The following is a 16,842-nucleotide window of genomic DNA, read 5'->3' as shown; positions in this document are numbered from 1 at the left end:
AAACTTATTTACAAAACAGAAGTAGAGCCACAGATGTAGAAAACAAATACAGCTACTAGGGGATAAGTGGGGGAGGAATAAATTGGGAGATTGGGATTGACATATACACCCTACTATATATAAAATAGATAATAAGAACCTGCTGTACAGCACAGGGAACTCTACTCAATACTCTATAATGGCCTATATGGGAAAAGAATCTAAAAAAAAAAAGAGTGGACATAAGTACTGATGTACATATAACTGATTCACTTTGCTGTACACCTGAAACTAACAAAACATTGTAAATCAACCATACTCCAATATAAATTTTTTTTAAAAAATGGATTTTATGTCTACTGGACTTTCTATTCTATTCTGTTGATCTATTTGTCTATCCTTAATGTCCTTCCACAAAGCCCTAATTACTGTAGATTTATAGCAAACCTTGAAGTTTAAGTCCTCCAACTTATTCTTCTATAAAACTGTTTTTGGCTATTCTAGATCCTTTGCATTTCCATATAAATTCCATGTATTTACGTCTTTAAGTTCGCTCAGCAACATATTATAGCTTTGTAGTTTCAGTGTAGAAGTCTTATGCATTTTTCACTAAATTTATCACTAAGTATTTTACACCTTTTCATTCTCTGACAATCATTTTTTCAATTTCACTTTTCAGGTGTTCCTTTACTAATATGTTTTAAGTTGATTTTGGAATAATGATCATGTATCCTGCGACCCTGCTAAAGTCACTAATGTTTTGTAAATTAACTAGGATTTTCTACACATATAGTCATATCATCTGCCAAAAAAAAAAAAAAAAAAAGACTGGTTTGCTTTTCTTTTAAAGATTATTTATTTATTTAATTATTACTATTATTATCTTTTGGCTGCGTCGGGTCTTAGTTGCGGCATACGGATCTTTGTTGAGGCATGAGGGATCTTTCACTGTGGCGTGCAGGCTTCTCTCTAGTTGTGGCAGGAGGTTTTCTCTTCTCTAGTTGTGGTGTGCGGGCTCCAGAGCACGTGGGCTCTGTAGTTTGCAGCAGGAGGGCTCTAGTGGAGGCACTCGAGCTCAGTAGTTGTGGTGCACAGGCTCCGCTGCCCCGTGGCATGTGGGATCTCAGTTCCCTGACCAGGGATCGAACCCACGTCCCCTGCATTGCAAGGCGGATTCTTTACCACTGGACCACCAGGGAAGTCCTATGGTTTGCTTCTTTCTTTCCAATCTTCGTGTCTTTTAATTCTTCTGCTTACCTCATTGCACTGGCTAAGACCTCCAGTATAATACTGAATAGAATTGGTGAGTACAGATATTCTTGTCTTATGACTAATCTTGGAGAAAGCATTAAGTCTTTTGTCTCTAAGTATGATATTAGCTATAGGTTTTTCATAGATGTACTTTGAACAGCTGAGAAAGTTCCCCCCTCTTTTCCTAGTTTAATGAGAATGTCTATAATGAATGGATATTGAATGTTGTTAAATGTTTTTTCTGCATCTACTGAAATGATTATGCCATTTTTCTCCTTATTTTATTAATGCAGTGAATTATATTGATAATTTTCAAATGTCAAATTAAGATAAATCCCACTTGGTCATGACATATTATCCTTTCTATATATTGTTGGATTCAATTTGTTAATATTTTGCTGAGGATTTTCAAGTGTATGTTCATGAGGGATAGTGGTTTGTAGTATTTTTTTTTTTTTTTTTTTTTTTTTTTTTGTTACGTGGGCCTCTCACTGTTGTGGCCTCTCCCCTTGCGGAGCACAGGCTCCGGACGCACAGGCTCAGCGGCCATGGCTCACGGGCCTAGCCGCTCCGCGGCATGTGGGATCTTCCCGGACCGGGGCACGAACCCGTGTCCCCTGCATCGGCAGGCGGACTCTCAACCACTGCGCCACCAGGGAAGCCCTGTAGTATTTTTTTAATAATATCCCTTTCCAGTTTTGATATCTGGGTTACACTGAACTCATAAAATGAATTGGGAAACGCCCCCTACTCTTCTATTTGCTGAAAAAGTTTGTGGAAGTTTAGTCTTATTTATTCCTTTAATGTTTGATAAAATTTACCAGGAAAACCATCTGGGGCCCCAAGTTTCCTTTGAAAGTGAAAGTTTTTCACTCTAAATCCAATTTTTAACAGATATAGGGGTATTCAGATTTTCCATTTCTTCTTGGGTTAGTTTTTATTATTTATGTCTTTCAAGGAATCTGTCTATATCATTCAGGTTATTAAATTTATTGGCATAAAGTTACTTATTATACTTCCTTAGTATGCTATTACTGCCTGTGGGATCTGTAGTGATTGCCCTCTTTCATTCCTGACAATGATAACTTGGGCTTCTTCTTTTCTTTCATCTGTCTTGTTAGGGGTTCATCACTTTTATTGAACTTCCCAAGAAACCACTTTTGAATTTGTGACTTTCTCTATTATTTGTCCATTTTCTATTTCATTAATTTCTGCTCTTATCTTTATTATTTCCTTTCTTCTACTTACTTTGGATTTAATTTGCTCTTCTTTCCCTAGCTCCTTAATGTTGTTTATCATTACTCTGTCTAGTGATTCTGTGTTTGTGCCTTGCCTAGGCATTTAAATATTTAGGAACACTGTTATAACACTTTTTCTTTCTTTCTGATTCATTTAGAATCTGTAATCATTCTCTCAATTGAGTTTAATCCATGCCCATTTCTTTTTGAAAAAAGGACACTGGGTAATTCTCCAAAGGAAAAAACCAGGCACCTCTTCTTCACCTCACTGTGAATATCACCAAGCACATCACAAAGCTTCCAATCACCTTTTGGTTGCCTCTTTTATGCATGTGTGTGTGAGACAACCAAGGATCAACCAAAGACAAACAAAAAGTGAAAATACATACGAAGTTGAAGGAGAAAAAAAGTTGATAAAAAGAGGGACTCCAACTAAGAGGTCCAAAACCTAAAGTGGAGTTCCAGCAGGAGAGCTACCAGAAAGGAGAAAATCAAAAGAACAGGAGAAAATCAAAAGAATAAAAGAAAAATAAAGCATATATCCTAGAATGAAAGATAGTGGTTTCTAGTTTAAGAGAGTCCACCAAGAGCTCAGTGAAAGGAAAGAAGAAAGGAAGAAGAGAAAAGGAAAATAAAACCAAAGCAGATTTCTGACACAGGGGAAAAGAAAAAATCCTACAATCATCCACAAAGAAAAAGCAGGTTATATTCCAAAGTTCAAGAATCACAACGGCATATAACTTTTTAACAGTAACGCTTGAACATTGGAAACATTGGAGCAACGCTTTCAAAACTCTGAAGAAAAATATCTACCCCAGAATTCTATAGTCAATAAAACTACTAATCTATTAAGAGGGTTAGATAAAGGCATTTTCAGACATGCAAAGACCCCAAAACCTTACTTACTAAGAAAAAACACTTATCTTAGGAAGCCATTAGAAGATATACTCCCCCAAAATGTGAGAGAAAAACTGAAAAAGAAAGAGAAAGAAAGAGAGAGAGAGAGAGAGAGAGAAAGAGGAAGAAAGAGAGGAAGAGAGGAAGAGAGGAAGGGAGGAAGGGAGGAAGGGAGGAGGGGAGGAAGGAAGGAAGGAAGGAGGGGAGGAGAGGAGGAGAGGAGGAGGGGAGGAGGGGAGGAGGGGAGGAAGGGAGGAGGGGAGGAAGGGAGGAGGGGAGGAAGGGAGGAGAGGGGGAAGGGAGGAGAGGGGGAAGGGAGGGAGGAGGGGAGGAAGGGAGGAGGGGAGGAAGGGAGGAGGGGAGGAGGGGAGGAAGGGAGGAAGGGAGGAAGGGAGGAAGGGAGGAAGGAAGAAAACATGAAATCCCTGAAAAAGGGAATCAAATTCAGGAGAGTAACATAGGCATTCACAAAACAATGGCACCAGCCATAAAGTGCAACCACTCCAGAATACAGCAAGAGTACTGTATAGATAGACAGATGACTCTAGAAAAAAAGAACTGAGTGATCACCTAAGTAGTTAATGATGTGGAGAAGAGATTCACAGTGAACCATTTAATGAGGCAATTATTAACTCTGGGGCAAACACATTTGCTCAAGAACAGTAATGTAATTATACTGTGACTCAATTTTAAATAATAATAAGAAGAAAGAATACTCTGAAAAGAGATGATGTTTCCTTTAAATGGTAGAATTCCTTATTAGTAGACAGAAGTTTTCAGAAACATGCCTACACTACAGAAGCAAAGGACTTCTATAACATTACGAAGTAAATCAGAACTCAAAAACTTGCTGCCTGATTACAAATGGTTGGAAAACTCATCTAAAGCAAAGCAACCAGACATTTCTTTAAAGAGCAGAACTTTGCAGTACTATAGGTAAAGAACTACGGATTATATATTTTAACGTCTAAGTCTCCGATTCGAGAATCAAGATGATTTAAAACACCAAAACTAAGTTCATTTTCGGGAGACAAGCAACTCAACAGCATTTATCACATTAATTTCTTTAAATAAATATTTCAGAATTAACATCCAATACCTGAGTCCAGCTTAAGGAGAATTATACTAGTGACTCTCCAAGGGTGGAGGGCCACAAAGAGAATCAGCTCAGTCACACCTAGTACCACTGCCCTCCAAGTACAACCATCAGGTGCATGGAGGTGGAGTGTGGAACTGAGGGAAAGATTAAATACCTCTGAACTTTAAGAATGCAAGTTTTGAAAGATTATCTCACACAGCAGCATTATTCACCATAGTCAAAAGTCAGAAACACCGAAATGCCCATCAATGGATAACAAAATGTCATATATACATACAATATAATTCACCCTTAAGAAGGAAATTCTGACACATACCAGAACACAGATGGAGCATGAGGACATGTTGAGTGAAACAAGCCAGTCACAAAACAACAAGTATTGTATAATGCCACTTATATGAGGCACCTAGAGTAATCAAATTCACAGAGACATAAAGTAGAATGGTGGTTACCAGGGGCCAGAAGAAAGAGGAATGGGGAGTTAGTGTTTAGTGGATACAGAGTTTCAGTTTGAGAAAATAAGAGTTCTGGAGATGAATGGCAGCGATGGATACACGACAACATGAACGTACTTAATGCCACTAAGCTGTACACTAAGAAATGGTTAAGATGGTAAATTTTATGTTATGCATATTTTGCTACAGGAAGAAAAAAAAGTTCGCTGCAGTAAATCTAAACCAGCCCAAAATAAGTAGATTACCCCACAGAATTTGACACATTTGGCCTTTTTTAATTTGGGGTACTAATTTGTACCTATAAGTATTTCTACCATAAAATTACTGCCATTATGTGAAAGGGCTCCACCACAAAAATGTAGAGATTACAAATGACTATGATTACATTAAAAATTTCAGAGATGGAAAAAATGTTTTAAGCTCAAGTAGACTAATGGTTTTCACACTCAGGAACTGACCAGAGATGTCCTGGGACTATTTTGAGGAATGAAGGTAGACAAGACCACAGAGCTCTCTCCCACCTCCACAAACAGCCTGTCAGCCTCATGCACAAGATTTTATTTCAAGAAAGGAGCACAACACTAGCTTGATTCATATTCATTCCTATTCATATTCATTTTCTCTCCCCCACCCCCTGCCATTCACCATACAAAATAATGAAAGTCACTATCCTAATTCAATGCCTGAACTAAAATCAGAGTTAAGTGACACACTGAAGGTCACAGAGGCCGTGATGACGCTGCGATAGAAACCAGGACTCCAGCAGTAACAAAACAGTTAATCCAAGATAATAAGTTTAAAAGATAAAGCTTCCACAATTTAACCAGCAATAAGTGCCTACGTAATTTATAATTACTGTTCTGCATTTTAAGATGATGCTCTACTGAGTAGGCTCATCATGGAATTAAGAATACTAGTGATTGGGCTTGCCTGGTGGCGCACTGGTTAAGAATATGCCTGCCAATGCCGGGGACACGGGTTCGAGCCCTGGTCCGAGAACATCCCACGTGCCGCGGAGCAACTAAGCCCACATGCCACAACTACTGAGCCTGCGCTCTAGAGCCCGTGAGCCACAACTACTGAGACCATGTGCCACAAGTACTGAAGCCCGCGCACCTAGAGCCCGTGCTCCACAACAAGAGAAGCCACTGCAATGAGAAGCCTGCACACCGCAAAGAAGAGTAGCACCCCACTCGCCGCAACTAGAGAAAGCCCACGCACAGCAACAAAGACCCAATGCAGCCAAAACTAAATTTAAAAAAAAAGAATACTAGTGATTAACTGGGGACTTCAAAACTTCTTTTAGGGCTTCCCTGGTGGTTCAGTGGTTGAGAGTCCGCCTGCCGATGCAGGGGACACGGGTTCGTGCCCCGGTCCGGGAGGATCCCACATGCCGCGGAGCGACTGGGCCCGTGAGCCATGGCCGCTGAGCCTGCGCGTCCGGAGCCTGTGCTCCGCAACGGGAGAGGCCACAACAGTGAGAGGCATGTTCTATGGCACAACTGAGCCTTTTTCTGTTCAAATATAATAAAGAAAAATGAGATCCTCTTGGTCTCAACAACACAGAGCCCCTTAAATTTACAACATATGGTTCCCAAATGTTTAGCTTAAGCCCCCAAATGTATCTTTACTCATCATTATTTATTTCCAATGTTAGCTTTTAAGCTGGTGGTTCTTCTTGTACAATCCTGATACGTTGTGAAGATAAAAGGGCTGTTCTTTCAGAATAACAATCGTATCTGGTGCATTCTAAATGATTCAGCACACTGAGAGCGCTCACACATCACTCAGCATGATGAAAGCACAGAACACAGCAGTGGAATATCTACTTCTGTTCATGTCAAATTTTATATACAGAACATGATTTTAGCACAAGCCTGCCACATTTATAAGAATACCCTTGGGGTATCAAAAAGACATATAGTGCCTAGTATAATCCAATCCTGATGGAAATGTCAGAAGTAGCCAAACATTTTTTTCCTTTCATCTTTCCTTGCACTCTTTAGTTTTACAGCTTAATCTTTCATTTAAAGAGCCAAATGGCACAATGCTAACATCTCTTACATCTAGGTAGCAGGTACAAGAGTCTCTAACACTCACTTTTTCATGTGTTGGAAATACTGATAATTTTAACCAATGATAATTAAAAACCAAGGTTTCTTGTTCAGGTTGTCTCCTCACTCTCTAAGGACTCACATGAAAAGAATGATTTTTTTTTAAAGGAAATAAACAATAAAGAAACAGAAATTTAGACAAATTTCTGAACACCTGAAAGCAGACAAAAATATCTAGACAAAACAAAACTAAAAAATTCCAAGGGAAGGGACTCTGTAGTTTCAAAAACTTGTCAGCCAAGTGCAGTATAAAACCTTGTTTAGCTCCTGCTTCAAACTTGAAAAAAAAAAAGTGATGAAGTAATCTATAATACTTATTTGATGATATTGAAGAATCATTTATCCTACTAGAGATAATGATAATATTATGATTGTGTTTTTAAAAAGGAGTCCTTGTCTTTTAGAAACTCATCCTGAAATATTTATGGATGGAATAATATGTCTGAGGTTTGGTTAAAACTAAGGAGGGTAGAGGAATAGACAAAAATACTATCGGCCATATTAACTGCTGAAGCTGCTAAAGCTGACTGATAAATACATAGAGATTCAGCTACCACTCTCCAGTTGTGGATATATTTGCAACTTTCCATAATAAGGGGTTAAAAAAATAGCAACAGAGAAAACTAGCACCCATAACACATGGTGGGAGGGGAGCATGCCGCCGAGACGAGAGATGGGTAATGGTCCCAACAGAACCTTAGAGAGGATTCATAGCTGGAAAGTACAAAAGCCTGGAAATGGAAGAGCGATTAAAATTCTTTCCAGAAGAAAGGCTTACTCAGCTCCTCCTTTCCTTTCCACCTGCCCCAAAATGAAAAGAGAGCATGTCTCTAAAGAAAATAAACATGCTATCTGGAAAAAACAATGCCTCCTAGGGCAAATATTGCCCTACTCATTATGGCATCTAGAGTATTCCTGGCCTAACAGCCAGCACTCAAACCATTCACAGAAAAGTCAAGTCAAGCCCACCAGTTGGCTGCCTCTAACCAGAGCTTCCAATAAGTCTTCTAATTTCCTCATCCTCAACTATCAATGGACAACCAAGAACTACTAGACATGTGGAAAAAAGCTGACACAAAGGAGAAAGACAAAGATAAAAGAAAAAGCGACCCTTGAGGAAATAGATTACCTAAAGGATAGGAAAGAATTTTTAAATTCCAGACTTTACATCCATAAATTAAGAATAGAATACTAAGAAAAAGCCAGAATCAACTCTTAGAAATAAAAAATCAATTCCCAAAATAGAATATTCTATAGAAGGGTCAGGAAATAAAGGAATATAAAGCAAGAAAACAAAGAGATAGAAAATATAAAAGTCAAAGACCAAGAGAATTCAGAGATACAAAAACCAAATAACACACATTTCAGGAAGAGAGAATAGGAAAAACATGAAGGAATCTATCAAAAGAAAAGCAGCAGAAACTCTCTCAGAAAAAGATATGTGACTCTTCAAACTAAAACAACTCATCCGGTACACAGAAAGGTGATCCAAACCTAAGCATATTCTCATATAATTATGGAACACCAAGAATAAAGGCAAAATGCTGAAAAGTGAGAAACAGGTAATCTGTAACTAACATCTCTGCTACAATGAAACAGATCTACACGTGGCCCCCAAATTCAGCGTGCGCTGACACTCACCAGAATGCCATTCTCCCCTCTCTCCACATAACCTCCTCTAGGGGGCTTTCAAAATCCAGTTCAAACCTTGTTCCTTTGTGAAACTTTTCACCAAGTTGTTTATCTGAAGTGCTCTTACCCCTCCTGCACCATTCATTTGACTTTTGATCTGTATTACCTTATGCCTTACTTCTTGAATTTCTGTCTTCTTGAAAGTTTATTTAAACTGCTATTTCTCAGAAAATAAGGACACTGTCTTAATCTTTTTGTTTTTAATCGTCCACAGAATCCTGCACCCAGTAGACATCAAATGTCAGTTGGATCTGAAACTAGTCCCTGGGACAGAACTTCATTAGTTACTTATATTTCATCTTATCTTTTCCTAAACTCATTTAAAAAGTTTTATATTTATAACTAAAGTTCAAGAAGAACTGAATGCAAGGAAATTTTAAAAGGAGGAAACACATATAAATGGCATAGAGGTGTCTTTTTCAAAGCCTCCACCTACTGCAAGTTATATCTTCTAATTGCAAACTCATCCTAAGCAGTGATCAACAGTGGTTTTTAGTGCCTGATAGTATTCAATACACAGGAAGAATACAGAGGATCCCTGTGGAAGGCGGTGGGAAGGTAGAGAAGATATGCTGCCCTAAGCAGGGAAACAACTGTCTCTGACGGGTATCAATTCTCGTAGTTGCCTATTCCTGATCCAGATAACAGACCAGTGCAATAATAAAACTCAAAGGCAGGGTCTAAAACTTTTACATAGTAGAATCAAATTCCAAAGATTCTATCACAAAGATGCCTATTACTGTGTCCTCTCAAACTTTTAACACCTTCTGGGAAGAGATAAATAAGAAACCTAGCCAGTTACAGGATTATTATGAAGTAGTTTTAAAAAAAGAAACAAGAAACAAACAAACAAACAAAAACTGAAAGACTCAAATTTTGGAAGAAAGCTTTTTCTTCACCACCCTGTTTACTGTTTAAAAAAAAAAGATTCTGTCCATGAATTCCCCCAGACATGAAGAAAGGCTAATGGGGAGACAGTACAAATATGTAAATGTTTTTCTAGTTCTAAATGCAAATCAGGTTGTCTTTCTCTTTGTCCAAGGGGGCTTTTAAAAAAAGAAAGAAAGAAAGATTTGTTTAAGTTTGGCGATTACTACATATCCTTCTTTTTTAGACTTCAAATGTGTGGTTCAGCTGGCAACCAAGGCAACAGAAATGGAATATGTTCAAGAATTAGTTTTGTACTAGCTTTCACTAGAAATTCTAGGAAATGAGGAAGGAGGTTCTTTTAAGGTTCTTTTAAGTTCTTTTGTACTAGCTTTCACTAGAAATTCTAGGAAATGAGGAAGGAGGTTCTTTTAACAGTGTTTCCCTGCTGCTGGAGCTCTGACTAATTAAGCAGTACTAAGAGTTTCCTTCCTCAATATGTTGCAGAGAAGGTAACAAGGCTGAGCTCTGACAAGAAGTCTCACTGTGAACAGCAGTCTAATAAAGCTGACAGACACCACTCCCAAGCAAATAAACTGCGACTCAGTTTTCATTGAAAATCTCTTTCATTCCCCTTTAGGTGATAGGTGTAACCATAAGAGCGTACAGACACACGTACATGCTGCTTCCTTCTAGACACTGATGTTTTAAAAATAAAACATTTTCAACATTCCTACTGCAAGACAGTCTACCTTCTACCAATGTGTTACTGTTTGCAAATACAATGTATACCAAATGTCAAACAGCAATAAATGTGCCTCTTCGGGAAAAATAAATGTATCTGTAGTCTAATAAAGTTTGAATACAGATTGTTGAGGAATTATTACAAAACTATAAAATAATGGATTCTGACAGCTTTTTAAACCATACCTTCCACCACTTGCTTTATAGTTCTCAATACTAGAACTAGGTGAAAATTATTTTTCTGGACATTAGTAGAAATACTTTAAATCCACTGGCTTTGACCCTTCATGTTCTTGCCAGGTTTGAGAAGAAGAAAACATTATTATTTAATACTTCACTTCACTTTGATTCAAAGGTTTCTGTAAAATATTATTATGGCGAGATTGTTTTAAATTAACTAATATATTTCTAATACTTTTCAGTAAAATGCTACAATATCATTTCTATTTTTTAATTTAAAAATATTAAGGGAAACAATTTTTTAAAAGATCACTGACATGTACACATTCTTTCAATCTACTATGACATGGAAAACTTATAGACACTCAGTATATTAAGAATGGAAATCTATTTTGTCACCTAGTAAGTGGGGATGATTTGTGCAGATCTACAGGAGAGTTGAGTTTTCTAAATACTACTTACAACTTAACTGGAAATCCAGAAGGAGAGGTAAAAATAATATTCTCAGAGTTCAATAAGAGAGAAATTAAAACGATCTAAATGTAACTGGATCTTCAGCTCTTCCTTTCCCTTCAAGTAAACTTTAAAAAGGAAAATTGTGTTTGCCTACTTCAGACTACAGAATCAACAGCTTTCTATTTGAGTTCAAACAGCAATATTTCAAATGGCCCAGAGGATAACAGAAATACCAACCCCTCAACTTGAAAAAATTCATAAAACATAATAACTTTAAAACCCTTGCTTGAGTTGAGCCTTTTATTTAATTACCAGGAATACTCACATGTGTGGGTTTTGAACTCCTGCAGGATTGGGATTCAGAGTAAACCTTGCTGTAGATTTGAAAGGTGGATTTGCAAAATTCAACTTCAGTGCTTTGCGTTTACCTAAGAAATAACAAATAAAAAGTAAAAGTTTCAAGTACTATAAAACAGGTAGGATTCTGAGGGCAAAAGAAATTCACACCAAAAGGCAGAAAATTTTGCTTTAACATATAATTAATATTTTGAAAGGTGGCAAAGAATTGCTCAGAATTAAGAAAAAGTAAATAAAAATGATCTAAAGTTGTTACTAACCACAAATCACTCATTATCTCCAAAACAACAGAAAACAATGCTCAGTGTTTCCAGTTTATATTCTTCAGAGATGCTAAGGCTTTTGTAAGTAAAAACACCACAATAAAAATCATTCCCCTCAGCAGATATACTGAAAAATACTAAAATATTAGCATCTTTCCAGTGTTACATTTTACTTCCTTAGTTTAATAAAAATCATGTTCCCTCGAATGTAATATAAACAACTGAGTTAAGAATATGAAGCATTCTGCAATCATAATGGCCTAAAAGCATTATGGTACAATCAACTTCAAGTTAATAACACAGGTATATCAAATAATCATTTTGGGGGAGGCAATTTCTTTGGTATGGGAAGGGAGAAAGTATCAATACCTTATATTATACCAAAAAAAAAAAAAAATGTCCTTTACAGAAAAGTCAGAAAATTCAGAAAAGATAAAGAAACAAAAATGTATAAAATATTATATATACACCTATAAATATATAGGGTTTTAAAAACTTGTATATACACTTAAAAGTCCCGTTACCCCAAAACAATCATTATCTATTGCACACTATTTTCTATACATAGATAGAGGCATTATTTTTTCCTCTACAATTAAAATTGGACCACACAATACTGTTTTGTAACATGCTCTACTCACTGACCATATTTTTTTCTATGTCAATAAATCTTACAAAATCATTAATGCAGGGGTCTACTATATGGAAATTTTGTAACAGAGTTGGGTTTTTCCACATTTTTAGTACACCTTGGTTTCATGTACATATTAAGGATACTTTTCCTAGCGCTCACTCTTCGCACTTTATTATACATATACCAATCAATACCTATTCCAACAACATCTCTGCCATCCAAGCACCTTCCCACCTCAATGGATTCAGAAAATGGATTAGAGGGCTCAACCTGTTCAGCCCGGTGCTTTCACGAGACGTGGAAGGCTGAGCATGCCACGCTAGTCGGACAGGACTGCAGGACAAGAGCTGGATCAGCTCTCAGGGATGGGCCTTTCTACAGGATAATGGCAGTTCCTAAGAAGCCCACTGTCAGACATAACCATAGTACAACATGAATTTTCCTCATAAGTTGCCCTTTTGGGTACCAAATTTTTTTTTAAATAATTTTTATTTGACTGCAAGTACAGAAAGGATATTCAAACTATACATGCGAAAGGTACTCTACAAAAAACGGCAGATTTGACTGTATTAAAAAAGCAAACTCTGTATTTACCAAAAAACCTTTAAAAAATTAAATGAAAACTTGGGAAAATCCTTATAATACAAAATCAGAAATTCTAAATATATAAAAACATCACACAAATCAAGAAAAATAGAAAAATTGGCAAGGGTATGAAAAATTAAGCAAAATTGAGAAAAAATTATGAAAGGTACTCGTAACCCCAAAAACAGTTAAAATTTTGGTTCATGTGAAATTGGGAAAGTTTATAGGTTTTATTTTGTACACATACTTTTTTTTTTTTTTTTTAATGATAACATGGTGATCAGAGTGACCAGGTAAAAGAATCACTAGCAAAATACACTGCTGGTAGAAAAGTAACCTCTGGTGAGAGGTTCAGCAATGTACAAGAAGCTTTAAATGAATATGTTCTTTCACTTCTTGGAAATCTGTCTTTAAGAAATACTTAAAAGCAGAGGATTATTCGCAGGCCCTGCTAGATTCTAAAATTGCTTGGGACTGCTTGCTCACTCCTCTGGTCCTTCAGTTTTCTCCCTTTTTGAATGGGAATCTCCATCACTGTTATCCAATGCCTGATCCACCACTGTATTTTGGAAGCAGATAACTCATCTTCTAGCTACTAGGTTCACAGATGGAGAAGAATTTTGTGTCACAGTGGATCATACTCAAGAGTCTCACCCCATACCTGATTTAGATGCTTTTGATGATGAGATTTAGGACTGGTGAGCTGATGATGTCTAGATGAGGTCTGAATTTGAGCTGATGATGTAATGAGTTAAGACTTCTGGGGATGATGGAGGAGGGTGAATGTACTTTGCATGTGGGGCAGATGTGACTATATGGGGGCCAGAAGGCAGACTGTAGTGGACTGAAAAGGTGGCCCCCAAAGTACCAGAAGCTATGAATGTTACTTTATATAACAAAGTTTCTGGAGATACAATTGAGTTAAGGACCTTTGCAATCATAAATCTGAATGAGCTCAATGCTTACGAACTCCCCACATCAAAAGCTGAACGCCACCTGCCACGTGTGTGTGTCTGAAACTACCTGGTACATCACCCATGTTCTCTATATGGTGAAAAGTGATAGAAGACTAAGATCAAATACTAACGATAATAACAGAACATAGAATCACTGTGAAAACTATCCAAAGAAAAACACCAAAACTGGCCCTCTCTTCAAAAGCCCAATTTGACAGGACAGTAGCTAACCTTCCCGGGCAAATAAAGTATGTTTTACTACAGTTAAAACGTACTCAAACTGTTCTTTTGAAAATAAATATTTCTACCTAATACACACACACACACAGATTCCTTTGCACACTGCATTCACATTTAAACAAAAATAAATCGAGGTCTTTAAAGGATATTTACTGCATAAATGAACAAGCACACAAGTAACAGAATGTGACATAACTTACATAAATTAGACTTAAACACACTCTATACTTCAGAAACATCTGCAGCTATCTTGAAAACAGTCCAAGTATATATTCTGATCTCTCACCAACAAAATATGCCAAAGAATTCTATAAAAGTTCAAAGCCTCTGTAAGCAGCAATGACTCAAGAGCCTGAGGTCGAGTTACACAGCCTGTTCTCAGCAGCACACCCCAACTGCCCATCGAGGAACTCATACAGTGGTCAGCCTTGAGGAGGAGAAGGAAAGCTCCAGAAAGTCCATCAAAGGTGAGATTCCGGGACAGGTAGAAGGAGGCAGCTTTTACAATACCTTAAAGGCTATTTCTGAATCTCTGTAGGCATGAGCCTTTTTGTTTGTTTAAGCATCTCTTCCTCTCCCATTCATTTTCTCTAACTAAGAACCTCTATTAGGTCTGGTCTTTCTCATCTTTACTTCTCTTTCTCAAGGGGCTCAAAAAACTAAACCCTAAAGGCAACCTGTCACCATGTATTCAGATATTTTTAATAACAAAACTACAAACAAATAGGATATTAGATCAATGTGGATTTTTTTCAAAAGCCTGCAACAACTTCCACAGGGAGAAAAGGGTACAAGGAAATAAGCGATACTATAAATGGCCAGTGGAGATTTTTCGAAGCTAATAGGGAGTAAAATATTTGTACAAGTAATTTAAAGTGATTATCAAGAAAGACTATAAATCTGTGATTATAATTACCCCTTTGGTAAGACTGTCAGCAAATAATCAATTCCTAACCAGTCAACAGAGATAAACAGACCCTCCCCTTTAAATACAGTAGGATAGAAACAAAGTATGTCAAACATCTTAAATTATTCATATGGAAGAAGTTTCCCATCCAGAAGACTGTCTTTGTATACTTAAAACCCAAGTTCAGTGCCTGATACAGAAAATACTTTCAAATGTTCATTGATCTGGGAATAAATTTGACATGGAAAGACCCAGACAACTATAGTGTGGGTTAAATTAGCTAGAATAAGTTTCTGTTGTTTGCACCCAAGAACACTGACTGATAAGGAAAACAGTATTTGTCCTCATCCCACCACATTTCCGAAGTGCTGCTGTATCCTTTGGGGCAATACTGCCTAACTTTTTTCATGCCATAGCTTACAAAGAAAATGAGGACATTTGTTCAACACAGCGAGAGAATCAAAATCATAGCTGGCCCGAAAGCTGGCCGAGGTGTTTCAGCAGCCTCAGGCCCCACTCAGCCACTCCGAGGACTGAAGGGCCAGCCTTTCTGCATCACCCTTGAAATTCTGGTTTCAGAGCTCCGCCTTAAGAGAACACCAGTAATATTTACACAGACTTTTCCATATCATGCATATGCAATTTCTTCCTCACAGTTCTCATGAGAGGAACGTTCCTAAGCATGGGATCTTCAAGAATACTCAGAACCATGATTCTGAAGAAGGATTTGTCCAAGTACATCCATACTCACTACAGCCTAGGAATACCTTTTGCTCTAATTCTGACCACAGAACAACTCAGACTCACAGAATATTGAAGCCAAAAGGAAGACACCTTTCAGCTTTCAGACCACTGTGGGTTATGTGGTAGATTGTTACAAAAATAGCCACCAATGAATCACAGCTCCCTGTGTCCACGCCTCTTTGCAATGTGACTTTGCTGCTCTTCCCATCAACAGGTGGCATCCATTTCCCTCTCTCTTGAATCTGGGCAGGCCTTGGGACTTGCTTTGACCAGAATAATAGAGCAGAAGGGATGCTATATGACGTCCAAAGCTAAGCCTCATGAGCCCTTGCAGTCTGCACTCTCACCCTCTTGGAAAGCTACCGAGACTAAATGGAAAGCAGTTCAGTCAGGCTTCCTTGATGCTGAAAGAGCACATGGAGAGGCCCAGAAGTCCCAGTTACCCCACTGAGCTGAGACCGCCCCAACAGACCCACTAGCTGAATGCAGACATGTGAGTAACAAACAGAATCATGAAAAATTAAACAGCTGCTCTTTCAAGCCACTACTCACATGCTAAAGGAGCTGGGTAGAAACAATGAAAAAGCGATCAGAACCAGTCCCTCTGAAGGGGCTCCTACCAGCACCACAGGGGACTCCCCTGACCCAAGCACAGGAGAAAGTGGGAACTTGAACTACAATGGACAAATCACTCATATGATACCAAGTATTCCAAGCATCCCACCAGGGGTGGGGGAAAAAGAATTGCCTTAAATTCTCATTTCTCCCTTGGCTCTAACTCTGAGTACCTAATTTTCAAAACAGAAAGAGTATCCAGAATAATTTTTTAAATTATATGTAATCACCGGAAAAGAGGAAGACAATTCCAACTATGCAACCTCAAACAATTTCAGAAATGAGGAAATAAAGTGGTAGACAAGAACTTACTTTCATTCCCTTTTCTGCCTAAATTACTACCGTGACAAGTGCCCTAACTTATTTCATAAGCTCGAGAGAATAAGAGAGGAAGGATGTTGACTTGCAGTTAGAAGAAATGGGCAACTCTGTACATTTTAGACTTGCAATCTCAGGCCTTCCAAGTAGTAAATGAGCTACTACCAGCTAATATTATATTACTCCTCCTCTGCCAGCCTTTGGTACATCAGGGTGAGCAATTTCCAAAACTTCACAAAATCTCACTTAGA

General features: G+C 37.8%; 1 protein-coding gene across 4 annotated transcripts in view; it reads right to left on the bottom strand.

Annotated features, from left to right (window-relative positions):
- Window positions 1-16,842, bottom strand: part of MAP2K4 (mitogen-activated protein kinase kinase 4) — a 107,048-nt gene that overhangs the window by 64,205 nt on the left and 26,001 nt on the right. For 3 of the 4 annotated variants that reach the window (XR_014014028.1, XM_081219866.1, XM_081219867.1), the window contains one exon: window positions 11,298-11,400. The exons of the other annotated variant lie outside the window; for it this stretch is intronic. Coding sequence is in view for 2 of the 3 variants with exons in the window: in XM_081219866.1 (XP_081075992.1) it covers window positions 11,298-11,400 (103 nt within the window). In the remaining variant the exon portion in view is untranslated. The remainder of the gene's footprint in view (window positions 1-11,297; window positions 11,401-16,842) is intronic. 4 annotated transcript variants of the gene reach the window in all.

The sequence above is a fragment of the Mesoplodon bidens genome (assembly GCF_964165515.1).
Source record: "Mesoplodon bidens genome assembly, chromosome: 19".
Classification (NCBI taxonomy): Eukaryota; Metazoa; Chordata; class Mammalia; order Artiodactyla; family Ziphiidae; genus Mesoplodon; species Mesoplodon bidens.
Note: the sequence above shows the minus strand (reverse complement) of the source record. Positions and strands in the feature narration are given on the sequence as shown.